Source organism: Sminthopsis crassicaudata, chromosome 4 (genome assembly GCF_048593235.1).
Source record: "Sminthopsis crassicaudata isolate SCR6 chromosome 4, ASM4859323v1, whole genome shotgun sequence".
NCBI lineage: Eukaryota > Metazoa > Chordata > Mammalia > Dasyuromorphia > Dasyuridae > Sminthopsis > Sminthopsis crassicaudata.
In genome coordinates, this window is record NC_133620.1 from 407,173,782 (window position 1) to 407,195,773 (window position 21,992).

At 36.2% G+C, this 21,992-nt stretch overlaps 1 protein-coding gene across 4 annotated transcripts in view; it reads right to left on the reverse strand.

Annotated features, from left to right (window-relative positions):
* Positions 1-11,413: 11,413 nt before the first annotated feature.
* The window catches only part of LOC141539648 (mitochondrial amidoxime reducing component 2-like), a 33,845-nt gene continuing 23,266 nt past the window's right edge, over positions 11,414-21,992 (reverse strand). For 2 of the 4 annotated variants that reach the window (XM_074262701.1, XM_074262705.1), the window contains exon 7: positions 21,414-21,644. In XM_074262701.1, coding sequence (XP_074118802.1) covers positions 21,518-21,644 — 127 coding nt within the window. In that variant the 3' untranslated portion in view covers positions 21,414-21,517. Of the gene's footprint in view, positions 12,832-21,413; positions 21,645-21,992 lie in introns of those variants that run through there. The other 2 variants (XM_074262702.1, XM_074262703.1) reach the window with 2 other exon arrangements.

The window sequence follows — 21,992 nt, forward strand, 5'->3', positions numbered from 1 at the left end:
CTGGGTCCATCTCCAGTGGTTCTGGCCTATGTATTACCACTGGACTCAGAAGACTCTGCAGGAGAGAATGAGGCTGATGACTTTGCATAGACCTACCTCATTTAAGTCCAATTCACTTGCAAGCCAAGACATCACCCTTCTAGTGTCATTGGTCCTCTTGGAGAATGAGGGACAAATAACAACAAAAAAGTACAACAGTATTCTATCACATCTATATGCTTTAATATATTCAGCCAGTATCCCTCTCAAATTCTCAGACTTTATTGTTTCAAAAAGAGCTTTATTTGTGTATATCTTTAGAGTTTTATTTAATTATAATCCCTCCCTTATCTATTATTATTATTTAGTTATATTTGACTCCTCATGATGCCATTTGCATTTTTCTTGGCAAAAAACAGTGGAGTTAAAAAAAAAAAAAACAGTGGAGTTGTTTGTCATTTTCTTCTCCAACTCATTTTACAGTTGAGAAAACTGAAGCAAACAGGCTTAAATGACTTGCCCAGGACCACAAAAATAGCAAGTTTCTGAGGTCACATTTGAACTCAGGGCTTCCTGCCTCCAGGTCTATCTTCCTTCTAATCCCCTCTTTCCCTTCTCCTATTTCTCTCCTCTTTCTGTATTGAATAAAATTTGTTTTCTTCTCTTTCTTAACCAATTAAGAATGAAGTTCGAGTATTATCAGTTCCCACCACCATCTCACCCTTGTTTGTAAGATGTCTATTTATATATCTTGATTATATGAGATAATTTCCCCTAACTTTCCCCCTTCTCCTCTTTTTCCTCTCCCTTTCTATTCTATTTTTAGAATCAAAACAAAAAAATTACTTATAGACCTTTTGTCTAATTAACCACTATTAAATCATGTCTGACATATTCTGTCTAACTATGACTCCATATGATGTAGGACTCAAAGGGAACTGATTTTTCCAATTACTAGAATGTAAGCTGTTTATCCTTGTTTAGTCCTTATCATTTTCATTTGTGTTTACATTTTTGTTTTCTCTTAACTGCTGTGTTTGAACTTCAAAATTTCTATAAAGTTCTGGTATTTTCATCAAGAATGGTTGAAAGTCTTCTATTTCATTAAAGATCCCCTTTTTTCTCCTAGAGGATTATATTCAATTTTGCTAAGAAAGTAATTCCCCAAAAAGATGAAGCAATGGGTATTTTTTAACTTAAATTTCTGTATTAAAGAAATAAAACATATTTTTAAAGTTTTTTGTCAATGAAATAGGACTGCTAAAGGAAAAAAAATCAGAAAAGAAATGAAAGCTATGGAAGAAAGAACTGGAAAAAGAATTAGCAGCTTGGCAAAAAGAAGTACAAAACTTTGCCCAAGCAATAAACTAAAAAATAGAATAGACAAAATAGCAGATGACTTTATGCAACAAGCAATGTTAAAAACAAAGTCAAATATCTGGAGTGGGGAAAGAAAATTGAAGATGTCTCATAGCTTGTGCCCAAGCTATATTTATCTTTGAGATTTTTCTTATAGATATTTGGGGCTCATTCTCTTCTTCTAGCATTTTGTGCGTCCTTGTCATCATGGTGACAAGGATTTTTATGATGGAATTCTTTTTTGTATTTGTTCATCCTTCAGTCTACTTCTCAACTTTAGACTATTAGGGTCAGATCTTGTACTTCTGCACTATTGTGCTATTGCTATTTTCTTGGTATATTGAGTGTTATGTCCTTCTAGGAGCTGAGGGACAGCTCAGACCCTAGAACTGAAAACTTTTCAGTGCTCCCAAAGTGATCTGATACAGGACTGAATCAGACTGCTAGCTTCTTGGTCTAAGATCTACAAGTTCTTGACCTGGGTTTGAACCTAAGGAAAATGTTTTGTGATATAGCCACTGTCATTCAGCTGGGAATCTCTACTAGTTCAGAGTTAAAGAACTACAGACTCCTCTTGATTTGGAAATCCTGGTTGTTAAATTGGACTGAAGAATGGAACACATATCCCATTCTGCTCCTGCTATCTGAATCAGATTTCAGCTGCTGGCTCTTCAACTTGCTCTTCTCTAAGTATTCCACTTAGGGCCTGAAACTTTGGAGGGAATTGGAGGAGGTAAAGGTTCTTTTCCATCCTCATCCCCAATAGTTCAACCTGATTCTGTGACCTAGCACTAGACAATAGGAAGCAAAGATACCAGTTCACATTTTTCTCTGTCCAGGTATGAACATGGGGATGCCCAGGATGAACCCCTTCCTGCCTCAGTTTACATTCTCTGAATTTTGATATGCTCTGCTCCAAGTGTTCCACACTAGATCTAGTCTCTGGTATCTGTAGTCTTCTCAATATCCTTGTGCCAACCCTGACTGGAAAATGATTTATTATGACTTTTTCTAGAATTTCCCAACAAGATAAAGTCAGATGCTGGTCTATTTGAAGGAATTTTGGCATGGAGTTCTTCCCTGCATTGCTCCCCATCATTCCAAGATCCTGCTTCCTCCCCCTCTTTTGTATTGTTATTAACCAATGCTCTTGTTCTTTTTCCTCCCTACCTTCTTCCATTTCCCTTCCAACTCTTGGAATCCAAACTACTTGGCAATGCCCTCCCTCTGGATCTTATAAAAGTGAGAATTTGTTCTATTCAATAAACATTTCAGAGTATATAAAGTATCCAATCAGATCAATTTTCATTTATTTAGTACTGGATAAGTATTTGAAATACAAAGAAAGTAAAAAAAAAAAAAAAAAAAAGGTCACTGCCCATAAGAAGCTCACAAGCTAAAGTTCAGGGAAAAAAGTGATCATTGTAGATTAGCATAGTCAGGAGCAGCTGAGATTTGAGGATCTGTATTAGATAAGTGGAAATGAGAGAATTGTGTCACTTAGCTCCTGCAAATAACCACTATGTCCTATCTTTTTCCAAAGATTAGTTCAAGTGCCACCTCCTATAAAAGCCCTTGACATATATAAAAATGTTTTGTTTTGTTTTGTTTTTCTGATCTTAATTGAATGAATATCTGGATTTAGAATTGACTAGGTAATAACTATGTGAACTTTGAAAGGTCAGGAAAGCTATAAGATATCATTGTATTAAATGGTATTTGCAGCAGAATCCATCAGGCTTTTTATTCCAGCTCGGGGTAAAAGTTTAAAGGCTCTTCTGACCCCTATACCCAGCTCATCCTCCTCTAATCAATAAATATTTATTAAGCTTCTACTAGATGCCTGGCACATGTGTTAGCCAGTCTAGAAAGATCAAGAGGCAAGAGAATTGGCTCTAGTTAACTAATACCTTTCTTTGGATGTACCCCAGTTTCAGTTGCATAACCAATCAACAGTCAATCTCTTCATCCTATGGTTGGCACATTGGAACCAATTACAGAACATCTGTGCATGATCCAACACAGAGAACAAAGTATATCTATTGACTATTATCATGCCTTTCCAGAAAGACTCTTCAGCCTCTTTCACATGAATGTTTTATTTTTTCCCATACTCCACCCCTTACACTGTGATCCCAAATGTTCCTTATCCAAACCATTCCAACAAGCATTTATACAATTCTTATGATGTTCAAGGCAGTGTTTGCAGAACTGAGAAAACAAAGACAAAGTTTAAAACAGTAAAAAGAACTCCTTGCAAAGCTTATATGTTACTGGAGGGATACAACATATTGATTGGTTGATTAGTTGTCCTTTGTTCTTAAAGAATATCAAAATGACCTCAATATATTGGAGTAAAATGGTATGGATGATGTCTTTTGACTCACATATAAATTGAGGCAAAGTTGTACAAAGTCTTTAGCTTTACTTTCTTTTCCAGAGTTATCACAGTCCAGTGGCAAGACAAAAATCAATACAATTAGTGATGGCTCAGAATACAGTGGATGACCATGTGTCTTCAAGCTGACCAAGCCATGAGGGCTCCACAGCACTTGCTTCAGTCCCTTTCATGGCTGTATGAAGAAAATGTTGTCATCTGTCTATTCTGCCAGAATAACTCACCAACGAGTAAGAGATCCTTCAGTCATTTTTAACTTAGTTTAGAAAGCTCATCCAAAACAGTTTATCAGGGTGTGCCTGCTGAGCATGCTATAGCTTTTTGGAGCCACAAGTAAGAATTGGATGAATCAAGTGGACATGGAAAGTGGCCCCAAAAAGGGCTCATCAGCCCTCACAAAAAGGGTACTACTCTTCCTTGAATACTCCTATATCCCAACATGTAAATAGATAAGTACATGTATGATCATTTGAAATGAGAGAGAATACTCAAACTTAGGAGCATTAGGAAAAGTTTCCATTAGGAGGTGGCACATGAACTGAGTCTTTGAGCTTCTAAGAAGAGAGGGGAGGAAGGATGGCATGAAATTAAGGGATGAAATGCAGAGTTTAAGCAATCTCAGATTTCATTTTGGTTGGAATGGAGAGAATGTGAGGGCTAGTTCTTTTTTAACCATGTTATTTGGTGCCCAGTACTGAACAGGATGGTTGTGATGCTTGTATGTGATTAAAATGTACAAAGAATCTGCTGTCTACCAAGATATACCAGTGCTAGATTTAGGGTCTTGTCCAAAGCAAGAGAAATGTGTAGCTGTTTCTCATTGACACCATCTTAGTGTTTGCTCTAACTTCTCAGCACTTAGAGAAAGGGCAGCGATGGAGCAGGTTAATATTTGCTGAATAATAATTTGAGACATTCTTACAATGCTCCCAATTCTCTATTCTCATCCATGAACTTTTAGGATTAAAATTAACACCTCTTTTGTCTCCCAGTTCTACTCACCCTATTCTTTGCTGATTTCACACCATCTTCTTCCTTACTCTTTAGGAAAAATCTATAGATGTGGACAAAGTGGAAGAGAGGAACAGGAAGGATGAGAGGAAATGTTTTCCACTAGCAGATAAGAGCAAACTGAGAAAGCCTAACCCTAGTGGAAGAAACATTAACAGTTAAGAGATATGTCTGGAAATGGGATCATAAGTTAGAGCTAGAAAAGGATTTCGGTGGTCTTCAGATCTCATTCTCCCATTTTAAAAATAAAAATAAGGCCTGGAGAAGTTGTGATTTGTCAAAGTTCTATAATTAGGAAGTAGCAGAACTAGGATTAAGCCTATGTCCTCTGATTCCTAATCCAGTTGTGTTTCCATTCCATCATGATGTCTTCATGCCTTGACACAAATATACATAATTCCAAAACTAAAAGTTTCCTCACATACATCCATACCCATATCACTAATTATTATGTTTCTACTACTTCTCCTTCTCCTATCTCAACTTCTTAATTTGAAAATTCAAGTGTCACCATTTGTTTCGATAACTTCATCAAATTCTTCAATTTCACATGAAATACTAAAAATTTACTTTTCAGATTTAATCATTTCTAAATGTCATCCATGACACAGATGGTCCTGCCCCACAAAACACTTAGATTCACGAGAATTCAAAACTCAGGATTTTGTTTGATCATATATTTAGAGTTGGAAGGGACTTTAGGCCTCCAGCCCATTTTATGAATTAAGAAAATGAAGCCTACAGGGGTTAAGTGGCTTGCCCAAGATTCCATAAGTAGTCCCCTGACTCCAAACTTTGCAGTATGCCATGAAGGTGCATTGTTAGAGCAATTTCCCAAAGTAGACTTTAACAAAGAGAAAGACCAATCCTTTCTCTTTTACTAGAATAAAATAGTAGAAGTTGAATGAAGTGTCAAAGGAGAAAAGAGAAAAGATTACAGAATGGAATTCTCTTCATATTGTCCTTGTACAAATTCATAAAATATTTGTTATTAACTGCCTGCTTTATAAAAGGTACCCTGTTAGTCACTGGGAAAATACTCAACTATATCTATAATCTCATAGATGTGAATGTTCTCTCCAGTCATGCAAATTAAAACTGATCTATATCTGCCTATTCTGTTTGATTCTTGCCTATGTCTCCCATAAATTTGGCTTTGTCAGAGGACAGGGAGAGAACATAACATTTATTAAGATAAGGTTACCAGGAAGGACAGAATTTTAGCTCAATCAGGGAAAACTTCATGCAGGAGGTGGTACTTGAACTGAACCTTCAAAGAAAAGAATTAGAAAGGAGTGCATTTCAGATATAGAATCAACTTGTGCAAATGCATGAAGATGGGAGATAGAATATCTAGTCTAGGGAGCATCTAATAATACACTTTTTTATAGAAAGTGGAATTCTGAAAACAGAATAATGTGAAATAAGGCTGTAAAATATAGTAAAAATTATGCTGTAGCAGGTCTGAAAAGGTAGGCTGAGGAATTTTGAAGTAATGGGTATTTACTCAAATCATTCTACTAAAGATTTCTGAATCAGCCTGGATGCAGGGAGGCAAGTTAGGAGGGTTCTATGGAAGTGTAAGTGAGATATGATCAGCGCATGAAATAGGGTGGAACATGTTTAGTCTATATTGAATTGTTTGCTGTCTAGGGGAGAGGTAGGGAGAAAACTTTGGAACACAAGATTTTGCAAGGTTGATGTTGAAAACTATTTTTGCATGTATTTTGAAAAAATGAAAAGATAGTATTAAAATAAAATGAAAAAAGAAGAAGAAGAAAAAGAAGAAGAAAGAAAGAAAGAGGAGAAGGAGGAGAAGGAGAAGAAGAAGAAAGAAGAAGAAAGAAGAAGAAAGAAGAAGAAGAAAGAAGAAGAAAGAAGAAGAAGAAAGAAGAAGAAGAAGAAAGAAGAAGAAGAAGAAGAAGAAGAAGAAGAAGAAGAAGAAAGAAGAAAGAAGAAGAAGAAAGAAGAAGAAAGAAGAAGAAGAAAGAAGAAGAAAGAAGAAGAAAGAAGAAGAAGAAGAAGAAGAAGAAGAAGAAGAAGAAGAAGAAGAAGAAGAAGAAGAAGAAGAAGAAGAAGAAGAAGAAGAAGAAGAAGAAGAAGAAGAAGAAGAAGAAGAAGAAGAAGAAATAGAGTGATGATAGGGTTAATAAACAGAAGCAGCTAAGTGTTTCAGAGGATAGAGTGTATAGAGTGTTAAGCCTGAAATCAGGAAAACCTGAGTTCAAATACAAATTCAGACACTTACTATGTGATCCTGGACAAGTTCCATAATTTCTGTTTGCCTTAATCATTAGAGAAGGAAAATGACCACCTTCTCTGATATCTTTGGCATGAAATTCCAGCACAGTGTCACAAAGACTCTTTTTCACAAAGAGTCAGAAATGACTGAATATAACAAGTATCAATAGATTCAAGAGATGTTATTGATATGGAATTTTTAAACTTGGCAATTGATTGGATATTGAGAAAAGAAAAAAGGCAAGTAGAAGCAAGGATGATTTCCAAGTTATAAGCCTAAGTGAGGAAGACAATAGTGATATCCTCAGAAATAAGTAAATCTGAGAGAGAGAAAGATATTGGGGGAGAGATAATTTCAATTTTATTTCAAACATTGAGTTTGCTATGCCTATAGAATATCCAAAGATATTCAGTAGTCAGCTATTTGAGGTCAGGGCTTTATATAATAATAATAACAATAACTAGCATTTATATACAACTTGAAGATTCCTCATTTTACACATGTTGAAACTGTCTATATTTAGATTCATGAGGTATCACTTGGAATAAATGGATAGAGTGCCAGGCCTGGAGTCAGAAAGTTCTAAATTCAAATCTGCACCCAGATACTAGCCATTTGACCTTGAGCAAGTCACTTAACTCTATTTGCCTCATTATGATTTGTTATCAGTAAATGTTTGATTTGGATGCTTATTTTATATGACCCAGAGTCATATAAAAATTTCTTAGGAGAAAAAGGGACAAGTAGAAAAAGTTTAAAAACAAAACAAAAAAAAAAAAAAAAAAACCCTGCTTTAAGTAACAGGACAAAATTGGAGCCTAGAGGAAGATGTTTACCAAATACTAATTTTCTTGATTTCTATATTGACTTGGGTCTAGTATTCTTTCCTTTATATATGCCTTTATATATATATATCACCTTTATATTCCATACATATATATACACACACACACACACACACACACACACACACACTATGAGGCCTTGAGAAAAAAAAAAAATAATAACAACATTATATTTCAGGTTTGTCCTTCATACCACTTCTCTTAATGACTTTCTGGAATGCCTTATCTAAATCTTCAATCCTCTAAAGAGACCAACTCTCTAGCTTCAAATTCATTCTACTGCCATTCAAAGATTTCATGATTCAAAGAGATTCAAAGATTTATGATCTCTGCCCCTAAGGAAAAATTCTCATGTTTTAAATTGCTTGCATTTAATTATGATCAGACTGTTCAGTGCTTTTTCAGTAACTTGGAGGCCTGTAGATAACCAAAATAAGAGTATAAACTCAATGAAAGTGACCAACAGAATGACCCCCAAAAAGAAAAGGGGAAGGAAGTTTTATGGTTGTGGTTTGAGAAAGTTCTGGAAATGACAGTAGAAAACAAGAAGTACTGTGACTCCTTCTGGTACATGTATTTTAGAAGCTAAATATGCAATATCTTCTGGAAAGAACTAAGTTTTTGTAAACACAAAAACAAAAGAAAATCTAGGAGGAAAGGAAGCTTGTCAATGTTAGGAGTTCCATGAAAGAGAAAGTGGAAAGAAAGAAAAAAGAAAAGGGTAGAGGTAAATTTAAAGAATTAAAGAGAGGTAATTAGTGAGGAGGAGTTTAATCTCAAGAAGTGGAAATTCTTAATCATAGGGCTCAGAGGAGAAAGAAGGCTAGATTTGATGTTTTAGGATTGGGAGATCAACAGTTGATTGATGCCCTCAACCTTCCTGATCCTATGGTAGTGGAGACAATGATGTTGTGATTGTGTGTTCACTCTTCAAACATTAGGTATTGGAATGGAGAGGAGAGGCAAGATCTTATAAGAAGCCTGAGTCAATAAATAAGATCTACTGCCAAAAGATCCTGACCAATATATAGCAGCAGTCACCAAAACCATTTGGTATTGGCTAAGAAATAGACCGGTAGATCAGTGGAACAGATTAGATACAAAGGACAAAAAAGGGTACATCTATAGCAATCTAATCTTTGACAAACCCAAAGATTCCAACATTAGGGATAAAAATTCATTATTCGGAAAAAACTGTTGGGAAAACTGGAAATTAGTATGGCAGAAATTAGATATGGATCCACACTTAACACCATATACCAAGATAAGATCAAAATGGGTCCATGATTTAGGCATAAAGAGGGAGATAATAAATAGATTAGAGGAACAGAGGATAATCTACCTCTCAGACTTGTGGAGGAGGAAGGAATTTATGACCAGAGGAGAGCTAGAGATCATTATTGATCACAAAATAGAAGATTTTGATTACATCAAACTAAAAAGTTTCTGTACAAATAATACTAATGCAAACAAGATTAGAAGGGAAGTAACAAATTGGGAAAATATTTTTAAAAACAAAGGTTCTGACAAAGGTCTCATTTCCAAAATATATAGAGAACTGACCATAATTTATAAGAAACCAAACCATTCTCCAATTGATAAATGGTCAAAGGATATGAACAGACAATTCTCAGAGGAAGAAATTGAAACTATATCCACTCACATGAAAGAGTGTTCCAAATCACTACTGATCAGAGAAATGCAAATTAAGACCACTCTGAGATACCACTACACACCTGTCAGATTGGCTAAGATGACAGGAACAAATAATGACAAATGTTGGAGGGGATGTGGGGAAATTGGGACACTAATACATTGCTGGTGGAGTTGTGAAAGAATCCAGCCATTCTGGAGAGCAATCTGGAATTATGCCCAAAAAGTTGTCAAATTGTGCATACCCTTTGACCCAGCAGCGCTACTACTGGGATTATATCCCAAAGAAATACTAAAGAGCGGAAAGAGACATATATGTGCCAAAATGTTTGTGGCAGCTCTTTTTGTTGTAGCTAGAAACTGGAAGATGAATGGATGTCCATCAGTTGGAGAATGGTTGGGTAAATTGTGGTATATGAAAGTTATGGAATATTATTGCTCAGTAAGAAATGACCAGCAGGAGGAATACAGAGAGGGTTGGAGAGACTTAAATCAACTGATGCTGAGTGAAATGAGCAGAACCAGAAGATCACTGTACACTTCAACAACGATACTGTATGAGGATGTATTCTGATGGAAGTGGAAATCTTCAACATAAAGAAGATCCAACTCACTTCCAGTTGATCAATGATGGACAGAGGTAGATACACCCAGAGAAGAAACACTGGGAGGGGAATGTAAATTGTTAGCACTAATATCTGTCTGCCCAGGTTGCATGTACCTTCGGATTCTAATGTTTATTGTGCAACAAGAAAATGATATTCACACACATGTATTGTACTTAGACTATATTGTAACACATGTAAAATGTATGGTATTGCCTGTCGTCGGGGGGAGGGAATAAGGGAGGGGGGGTAATTTGGAAAAATGAATACAAGGGATAATATTATAAAATATATATATATATATAATAAAAAAAAAATTTAAAAAAAAAAAAAAAAAAAAAAAAGATCCTGACCAAGACTTCAAATACCACACTTGATAACAGAGCTTGTGTGCATGCTCCTCCACCTATAGGGATAGCTTCTACATATACCAATTTGGATAAAACTATATAGCTGAAGTCAGATATGAATTCTGTCCAATCTTTGCAGTTCCAGTTTCCAAATATGGATTGACCCAGGCTTCTTTTGCTATCTTTTGGCACATTTGAGAATTAAGGCTCTTGTTCAAAATCCCAAGGAACAATAACTGGCTTTAGGAAACTGTACAGGGGGTTAATTCCTTTAGCTCAAGGAATGTACAGCTAAGGAAGATCCTACAGACACTTTTAAGACTGGAAGGAAGATAAGAATCAAGCATTTTTCTACTTCTGTCCAGTCACTATCTTGTGACTCATGACCTATAATTTCTGAACAAAAAAATTCCTGAGAAGAATCATATCCAATTAGGGGAGATAATATTTCTCCTAAACATAAGTTAATGCTGGAAGCCTTCACCCTTGAATTACTGCTTTCTTCACAGATCTTCATCCCAAGATTCAATCACAATATTGGGAAGCATCAACTACAACCCAAAGACAAGAAACATTTCTTACCCCCAAAACCTGCTAGAACATAGCCTCCGCTGGAAGTGTTAAGTTCCTATACCTTTGCCTAGAGACTGAAGCCAGTCAATTGGGTCCCTCAAATATCCTTCCAGTAATTTAGCTTCATTTAAGTAAGATTGGCATATGTGCTGTTTTTCATTTTCCGACTTACCACAAATCACCAAACATTAGAAAACATTTGCTTTTGTATAATGGACAAAATCAGTAAGTTCCTCCCATCACCCCAATTCCTTATTTCATTAATATGATATGAAGACACAAAGTAGTCATTGTAAAGTGAGGTGGACATCTCTATGAAAGTTACTGTGTTCTTAACTCACAAAGACTGAAGAAAGATGAATGGTGAAAAGTTTAAAACAACCAGAAACAAAAGCCCATGAGCCTCAAAATTTAAGAATGTTTAATTTGAATTTATATTTGTTACAATAAAAATATTATAAAATCAAAATAATATCTCTCCATATTAAAAACTCACATATCAGCTAGGATTAGATTACTCCTACTGGCAGAAAAATAAAGGTGAACAGTTTACCAGTGATATAAAGATAGTAGAAAGATGTTAAAAGAAGTGTCTGAGCTTCAATTTATCCTCAAATAGGGAAATGTCAGAAACATTATACTTTGAAGCTTACTGATACTTCTTTCTGTTGCTTTTCTTTTCCTTTGGCAAGGCATTTGGGATTAATGATTTACCCAGGGTCACAAAGTTAGTAAGTGTCCAGTGTCTGAGGCCAAATTTAAATTCAGGACCTCCCGATTCTGAGGCAGGTGCTCTCTATCCATTGTACCACCCAGAAGCCCCTCTTTTTTGCAAGGTAATTAGGGTTCATTACCTTTTCTCAATACTACCAAAGTTAGGGATTTAAGATGTCATTTTAATTCACTTCTTTTTAAATGGATCTTATTGATTTTTTTATTTTTTTATATCATCAGAATTTCTCCTCTTCTCTCATCTGAGAGTCATGCCATATTACAAATAATATTTTTAAAGGGAAAAAAAGAAAAAGGGGGGAAAGGAAAAAAAATCAGCAAAACTGATCAATACACACAAAAAAAGTCTGAAAATATGTGCAACACAGCACACCTGTAGGTATCCCATTTCTTCAAAGGATTGACAGAAGGGTGTCTTCTTATTTCTATCTTTTGGGTCATACTTGTTCTTTTCAAATTTTGAACTTTTTTCCTTTTGATTATTTTGTGGTTATTCTTTCTGTCTCATTCAGTGACATTAATTCTGTTTAATTTCATTTGTATCATTGTAATCATTGTAGTTACTGTTTTCTCTTTTCTATTTCACTCTGTATCAGCTTATGTGGATCTTTCTCTATTTCCATCACATTCATCACTTTTTCTTCTTTTTTTGTGAGGCAATTGGAGTTGACTTGTTCATGGTCACACAGCTAGTAAATGTTAAGTGTTTGAGATCAAATTTGAATTCAGTTTCCCCTGACTTCAAGGCTAATGCCCTATCCACTATATCCATCATGCCATCTAATATCCCCAATCATTTCTTATAGCACATTGATATTCTATTACATTCATATACCAAAATTCATTTAGCTATTCCCCAATAAATGGGCATCTAAAGTTTATCCTATTATTATTAGGACTTCTTCCCCTACCCTATCCCCCAGACCTTTCCCTTTTGTCATATTAACATACAGAACATACATGTCAATACAGTCAGAAGTAGTATAAGGTTTTTCCAAGACAAATTTACTAAAAGGTTTTATATTATCGGGTCTGTCAAGATGTTGCTGTGTGATCCTGATCAGTCCATTTCCAGTATTGTAACCTGAATGAATTACAAAAAGACTCTGGTTATTTTGCTTCCTAGATCACAAATATAATACCGCAAAATCACAGCCTGCACTCCCACCTCATGTCACTTCAATGGATGAGAATCTGTTTTTTTTTATTTGGGTGCTCACAATTAACTCATAAACTAAAGTTGAAAAGCACTTCAGAGATCATCTCATCTAATTCTATCATTTTACCAATGAGAAAACTGGGACCCAGAGAGGTTGTGATTTGCCTAAAGTCATAAAGGTATTGCAAGACTCATGTGAGGACAATGGGCATTCCAAACATGGGAAACAGCTAAAGTAAATGCATAAAGGTGGAACCTGGAGTGTCAGCAAGATGAGTTTGGGGAAGGGAGTAATGTGTAATAAGACTGGAGAATAAGATGGTTACAGGTAGTAAAGATCTCTAAATGGCTATTGGAGTTCATATTTGTTATTAGAGACAATGAAAAAACATTACAATTTATGGGAGTGATATTTTGATGCCTTGTGGAGGATGGACTGGATTAAGGAGAGACTTTAAGTAGGAAGATCCATTAAAAAGCTATTACACAGTAAAGAGATTATGTTGACCTGAAGTAGGTGATACCTACTTAAGAGCAGAGAAGAGGACTGAGGGATGACTTAGAGGTAAAAACCACAAGATTTTTGAGTGATTTAGTGTGTGAAGTGAGAGTGAGGATGAATTGTGGGAATGCAAACTTAAAAGGAATAGAATAGTGTCTGAATTCTAGATTTTATCCATTTAATTACAAAAAGCAAAAAAAGCATTCATTGGGTGCCTCCTGTGTGTCAAATCATTTGCTAAGCATGATGGGAATATTACAAAATAAATATAAAATGAGATTCATAATAGGAATAACATTTTTTTTATTTAAATGAAATTCCATGCAGATTTCTATGCTGACCTAGTATCTTTTCTATATCCTCTGACAACTATTATTTGGTCACAATATTTCTCAGTAATTAAGCAGTATAGGAGACTCAAGGTGTTTAGAATCTCAAATCCTATTCTATTAACTATCTGAAAGTTTCAGCAGATTTTCTAAATGTTGTAATGTGCTCTCCTGGCAGTTACAATTACTAGTCTGTCCTAGACCCACCAGAGTACCTTTGACCACTGTCCTTTGCAGTGTGAGCTCTACCCGGCTCGCCTCCTCTGAGGCCTTCTAAGGTCTCTGGCCACAATCTCTTGAATCTATAGCTTAATAACCGGTAGCGCACTCAAGAACAGCCACGTGTAATCTTAAAAGCCTTTATTATACCTACTCACATAATGCCCTAACTGATGCCCTGACTTGTTGGTTCCCAAGTGAACACCTGGTCAGAAGACCCATGTGTTCACTACCAAAACCCTTACCTCTTTTGGCTACCCATCTTGGCTTGGCCACCCAGGCTGGGGAGCCAGGGTGAACAGCAGGTTAACAGAGGTTAAAGAGGGCGGTTGCTGCCTGCAGTGGGCTTATATAGGGCCTGTGAGGTCACACACACAGCCAATCAGCGAGAGAGTCACCCATTACGAAGCTATCTCAATATGGCCAGGATCCCGCCCAAGGGCAGTCCTAATATCCACAGAAATTACTTCTGGGCCTCAATCCCGATGCACTGTGTCCACCCATTTAAAGGGCCCTTACAATTCCCTTTCTCTTGTTTTGCGGGAACCGCACATCTCACCAAGCTAAACTTTTAGCACCAGCTATAGTTCACTTGGTCCATGAGATGACAGAGTGTTATGCCCAAGGAGGTACAAAGCAGCAGATCAGTAAACAGAAGTATGACAATGAGAACCAGGCTCAACAGTGGCCCAAATGTTCAACCCATTCATCAAAGTCATACTCGAGATAATAGGCCAAAGAGGTTGGATGCCAATGAGGTAGGATGTCAACACTGAGGTGGGAAGTCAACAAGGTAAAACATCACAATTCTAGTTAACAAATATCAGTAGGTATGTTGTCATAATTCTAGTTACATTTATCACAGTTCTAGACCAATTCTAGTTTCTTACAATTTTCTGTTGCACTTTTCACACTCCTAGAACAATTCTAGCTTATCACAATTCTCAATTGCACTTGTCACAATCCTAGAACAATTCTAGTTTATCACAATTCTCAATTGCACTTTTCACAATTCTAGAACAATTCTAGCTTATCACAATTCTCTATTGCACTTTTCACAATCCTAGAACAATTCTAGTTTATCACAATTCCCTATTGCACTTTTCACAATTCCCATGTGTTCACTTCCAAAACCCTTACCTCTTTTGGCTACCCATCTTGGCTTGGCCACCCAGGCTGGGGAGCCAGGGTGAACAGCAGGTTAACAGAGGTTAAAGAGGGCGGTTGCTGCCTGCAGTGGGCTTATATAGGGCCTGTGAGGTCACACACACAGCCAATCAGCGAGAGAGTCACCCATTACGAAGCTATCTCAATATGGCCAGGATCCCGCCCAAGGGCAGTCCTAATATCCACAGAAATTACTTCTGGGCCTCAATCCCGATGCACTGTGTCCACCCATTTAAAGGGCCCTTACAAAATGTAGACAACTACAATTTGTTTTTTTTTTTCCTTCTTCTTGATATCAAATAACTACTGGACAGAATAAGAAAGCATTACTTTGTCTGATCTAATTCAATTTCATTTAACAACCATTTACTATGCACCTCTATCTGAAAGGATGAATAATAAATTCATGCTATCCCATTTGTTCTAAATTGCCTATCCCAGATTACATTCTCTGTGTTCTAGATCACCCAGATTAAGTGTCCTGGGTTGTACACCTATGTGTTCTAGATCACCCAGGTTGTGTGTCTTTGCATTCTAGATCATCCTGGTTACCTTTCCAGATTATAAATTTTTGCATTCTAGATCACCCAGATTACAGACCCTGGGTTGCCTGTCCAACTCACATGTATTTTGTGTTCTAGATTACCCGATATGGGTGTCTTTGCATTCTAGATCACATAGATTATATGCCTTTGTGTTCTAGATCACCCAGATTAACTATCCTGGACATGTGTTTGTGATCCAGATCACCTGAGGCAAGTATTTTGTGTTCTAGGTCACCCAGATTACCTAGCCCAGATTACATTCTTGTGTTCTAAAGCACCAAGATTATATGCCCTTGCATTCTAGATCATTCTGTTTGCCTTTCCACATTGAACTTCTTTTCCATATCCTCAATCTTTTCTAGATTATTTTTAGAGTTTCAATCCAGAAACACCATGTTCTAGATTCTTTTCTGGAGTCTCTCTCTAGAAAACTCTTTCATAGATTCTTGTATAGAGTTTCAATCCAGAAAATACTCTTTTCACAATACACAAAGACATTAAATCTAGAACACAAAGACATGCAATCCAACAAGGTGATTTAGAACACAGAGATATGTAATCTGAGGGGGGTTATCTGGGTGATCTAGAACACAATGATATATAATCCAAGGTGATCTAAAACACAATGATACATAATCTGAGATGGTTGGTCTGGGTGATTTAATACACAAAAACATGTAATCTGAGGTGATCTAGAATACGAAGACATGTAATCTGAGATGGTTGGCCTGGGTGATCTAGTACACAAAGACATGTAAACTGGAGTGATCTGTAACACAACATATAATCTGAACCCATTTATCCTGGTGATCTAGAACACAAAGACACATAATCTGAGATGGTTGGTCTGGGTGATCTGGTACACAAAGACATGTAATCTGGGGTGATCTAGAACACAAAGACACATGACCCCAGGCTATCTAGATCATGAAGACTTGTGATTTGGGGTGATCTAGAACACAAAGACACATAATATGAAGTGGTTTGCCTTGGTGATCTAGAATACAAAACCACATAATATGAAATAGGCTGGGTGATCTAGAACACAGACCCAACAATCTGAGGTAATCTGGATCACAAAGACACACCATCCAGGTGATCTAGATCACAAAGACATGTAATTTGAGGAAGTTGATTTGGTAATTCTGAGATAGTTGATTCAGAACTCCGAGATGGGTGGTCTGTGTGATCTAGAACATGAAGACACATTCTGGCATAATCTAGAACACGACTCATTATCTGAGGTATGTGTAATTCAGGTGATCCAGAACACAAAGATGCATAACCAGGATAGTTGGTCTGAGTGATCCAGAACACAACGACATGTGATCTGGGACAGGTAGCCCAGGACATCACTGTCACAGATTACATTCTTTGTATTCTGGATCACCCAGATTAAATGTCCTGGATTGTGCAACTTTGTGTTCTAGGTCACCCAGATTGTGTCTTTGCATTCTAGATCACCTATATTAGCAGTCCCAGATTACATGCCTTTGCATTCTGGGTCACTTGGATTAGCAGTCCCGGATTGCCTATCTTAGATTACATGTCCTTATGTTCTAGATCATTTGGATTACATTTTAGCATTCCAGATCATCCAGATTAACTGCCCCAGATTACATGTCTTTGTGTTCTAGATCATCCAGATTGCATTTTTTTCATTCTAGATTGCCCTAAATTAACTATCCCAGATTACCTGTCTTGAATATGTAATTTGAATATGTCTTTGCATTCTAGATTACTGTTCAAGATTACCTTCTTTGTATTCTAGATCACCCAGATTAAGTGTCCTGGTTTCTTCACTTCAGGCTTGACAATCAATCCATTACACTATCCTGCCCCTAAATTAGACTAGATAACCACTAAAGTCCCTTCCAATTCTGAGATTCTGTTTCCCTCATCACTTCAATCACTACCTAATCTCTACTTTGAATTTCCCTAAAAACTCTCCATCTCTTTCCCTATACCAGTCCTTCTTCCACTCAAGGGGTCAGATCATATCACAACAATCCTTTCTGCCAACTCAATAAACTCCAATGATCCCCTATGACTTCCAAAATCAAATGTGAAAAATTCTATTGGACATCAAAAGTCCTTCACATACCTTTCCAATCTTCTATTATACTTTACTCTCTCCCACATACTTTATTTTTTAAAATAATAGCTTTTTATTTTCAAAATATATTCAAAGATAGTTTTCAGTGTTCACCTTTGCAAAACCTTGCCCCACATACATTATGAGCCAGCAACACACCTGCCATCTTGCTTTTCTCCATTCACAACAAGATTGTCTCTTTTCTCTGACTCTCTCCCATTCCTGGAAGTCTTCCCTTCTTTATGTCTGCCTCCCACTTTCCTTCAAATACCAGTCAAAAGTCCACCTTCTATAGCAGTGGTGTCATACTCAAAAAGAAGTTTTGACATTCTTTTTGTCAAAAAGACGAAACCATAATAAGGATCCCTGCAGGTTGCATAGAATAAATTTTAAAATGTAATGTTGTCTGTGCTTTATTGTATTTTTATTTATTTCGTGAAATATTTGCCAATTATATTTTACTCTGATTCTGGCTGGACCTGGAAGTAATGTGGGCTTCTTATGTGATATCTCTGTTCTATAGGAAATCTTTCCTGATTCTCCTTAAAGATAATGCTTTCCCTCAGTTAACATTCTTCAATGGGTCTTGCTTACAGCTTCTTTGTATATAGTTGTTTGCCTGGTCTCTCCACTATTCAACTCTTGAATTCCTTGAGACTTGGCCTTTTGACTTTATTTGCATTTCCAAAGTTTAGCTCAGTGCTTGACACACAACCGGGATTAAATAAATGTTTGTTGATTGGGCTATTGCAATAGCCTCTCAATTGCTCTTCCTGCATACTTTCTTCCCTCTCCAGTGTATTAACACTATAGTTGCCAGAGTGATATTCCCAAGCCATATGAATGACCATGTCATTCTTCTACTCAATTAAATCTTAGTGGCTCCCTAGTGGCTCCCTAGTATCTCCCTAGTATCCCTAGTATCATATAGAAACTTGTCTATTTGGTATTTAAAGTCTTTCATAACCTGATTCCAACCTACATTTCCAAGCCTTTCACACATTATTTCCTTTCACATGTTTTCTAAATAGCTAAATTGGCCTTTTTGCTATGTCTCAGACATATCATTCTCTCTCTCATGTCTGTTTTTACACAAGCTTTCTGATCTTCATACCTGGGATGCATTTCTTCCATACTTCCACCTTTTAGAATTGCTAATTTCTTTCAAAATTCAGTTCAAGTACCACTTTCTCTGTGAGGCTTTTTCTTGATTCTACTAGTCCCTAACTCCTTCCCCTATCTCCCTCCACCCCTTATCCCTGCCAAATTACTCTGTATTTATTTTTGTATACTTATTTTTATTTATTTATGTGCTTATATACTCCTACTTTTATATACTTATTTACTAACATGTCTCTTGGTCCCATATACAAATCCCCAGAGAAGATCCTTGAGAGCAAGGACCTTTTTATTTCTCCATTCCCAGCAATTAGCACAACTCCTGGCACAGAATAGTTCAGTAATTGTTATCATTTATCAATTGTTATCAATACCTGATTATCCCACTTCTTTGTCCCACTTCTCTCTAATCACTTCTAAATGTAGGTAGTCTCCCACTTCTGCTCTCAGCCTGCTTCTTTTTTCTGTCTTTGCCCTTGGAGATCTTGCCAAGCTTCAACTACCATCTTTATGTGAATAACTCCTAGAAGTATGCTGGTAAATATTTAACAATAACTTCTAAAAGGGGGGAACACAGTATGAACATCACATTTTTAAGTTTAATCTGTATCATTAACACTTTCTTCATCACTTGAAGGTTTAACAATCAGCAAAGCCAATTTCCAAAGTGTATAAACCCACAAAAATTTAACAATCAGCTCTCATAGAATTGGTAGGAGCTGGCTCCAGCACACCCCTAACATCACTGATTATTAAATATAGAGATTTCTGGCACTCTTTTGAGCACTAGTACTATATTTCCAACTATCTACTGGACATTTCCACCTAGAAATGCCACTAACATGTCAAACTCAATGTGTCTAAAACCAATCCAGGCTTTCCTTCAAAACCAGTTTCTCTTCATGACTTTCTAACTTCCTTGAATGATTCTACCATTTTCCTGGTCACTCAGGCTTATCTTTGATCTCATTTTTCTTTGCCACCCACTCTTAATCATCTGCCAAATCCTGTTGATTTGTCCTTCACAGCCAGTCTTGGATCTCTCCTTTAATTTCTATTTCTTTTGCCACCACCCACCCATGATTGTTGCCTGAACTAATAAATAGTGCTTCCAAACTCTTCCTTAACTTATCCTACAGACCACTACAAGACTAACTTTCCAAAAATCACTTCTTCAATCATGGCACTATTCTTCTCAAAAATTAATGTGCATCCCTGATGTGTTTTGGATAAACTCTGTGTTCCTTACTTAAGCAGTCAAAGATTTCTATAACCTGACCCAATCTACTCTTTTCTGCCAATTTGCCACTAATTCCCTATAGGAATTTTATGTTCTGAATACTCATTCCTTAAATACTACATATCATTTCTAACTTCTATACACCTGTTCATATCACTCTCTCATTCTACAGTAAACCCCACTTCCCAATCCTTCTTTATAGAAATTCTATCCATCCTTCAAGATATAGCTCAAATGCTATTAACTCTTCTATATCCTTAATATTCCATTCATGAGTTGTATTGTGGTCATTTTGTACATTTTCTTCTTTTCTAAATTTCAAGCTCCTTGGGAAGAAAATAAGGTCTTGTCCATCTTCTTATCTCATATGTACCCTATGATAAAATGTGTAAAGGGGCAGAAGAATACACAGAATACATTCATCATAATTTCTTCTATGTCAGCTGTTTTAGTTACCTAGATGTGGGACACTTTGCACTCAGAATACAAAATGCTTTTCTAAACATCTAGTTCTGGGAGCACAAATTAAGAGATGGATATCCCAGATAGTGCTACATTAGAAAATAATAGTTGGAGTATAATACCACATTGTGAAGAAATGTACAAATCCTGAGGGAAGAAATTGAGAAACATCTTCCCTGCTGAATTTGATGAAATGATGAGATAGTCTTCTTCCTGGAATGACTTTACTATAGTCTATTTGAAAGAAAATGTTGTTTAAGGGTCTATGGAGAGCCTGTTCAACCTTGAGGATAAGGTTCCTTGGCCAAGAGGAAAGGAAATGTTTCAGCTAATACTGTTCAAACAGGTCCCTTATGTAACATATGATATTATAACAGCCTAGGATCACACATTCACAGCTTAAATGCTTTTGAGATCATCAAAGTTAATTTCTTCATTTTATATATATGGAAAGTGGGGCTGAAGGAAATTAAAAATTACCTCAAATCACAGAGGTAGTAAATGATAGAGTGAGAATTTAAGCAAAAGGCCTCTAATTTCTCAGTTTGTACTACACCATCACTCAAAAAAAAAATAGTTCTTTGCCCTCAAGTGAAAATGCTCAAATTTTAAATTTTTTTCATGAAATTTGAATTTAGAAATATTAACCAATTAACATCATTTCACTAGGGAACCTAGTGAAAACTTTTTATAATCTAATGGAAAGTTGAAATGAGTAAGATTAAAGTAGAAATTAGTTGTCAAAATAAAGGAGAGAAAGAAATGTCTGCAAGTTTCAAAATAATATCAAGAATCTCTCCAGAAACTAAGGAAAGCAAAATGGAAAATCTTCCAACATAAGCCAATTTAATTGTTGTTTCATCATAATCTTGTGCAGAAGGGAAGCTTTGCATTTACCATATCAACTATGTGGCACTTATCACCTGATTTCCATCAATAAGTTATCAGATACACAGGGTCACCAACTTTCAGACTTCCAATTTTTTCCACTGAAAAATACATCCCAAAGAGTGGGGATGACTTGTATATATGCTTCTCAGCTGGATCACAAAGGCGGTAACTAAAGGGGACAAAAAAAAAAAAAAAATTTAAAGCACAGGGAGAAAATGTAATATAAAACAAATACACTACCCCAGAGAGTTGTGCAAACAACTTCTAAAACCTCTCTTGGAAAACTAATAGGAGTTAAAGTTCAAGAAAGACATTTCTGGCACTCCCAAGAGTATCCTGTTATTATAAATGGACTTAAAAGCATTATATTTGCACCTATGTTTAGAGACCTCCATGAAAGCCACTAGAAAAAACCTTTTAATTTACCTGTTCTAAATAGGTTATCTACCTACATAATTCAATTGCATAATACTTTGAATGGAATAAAGATGAAAAAAGAAATGACTCAAGATTCCCT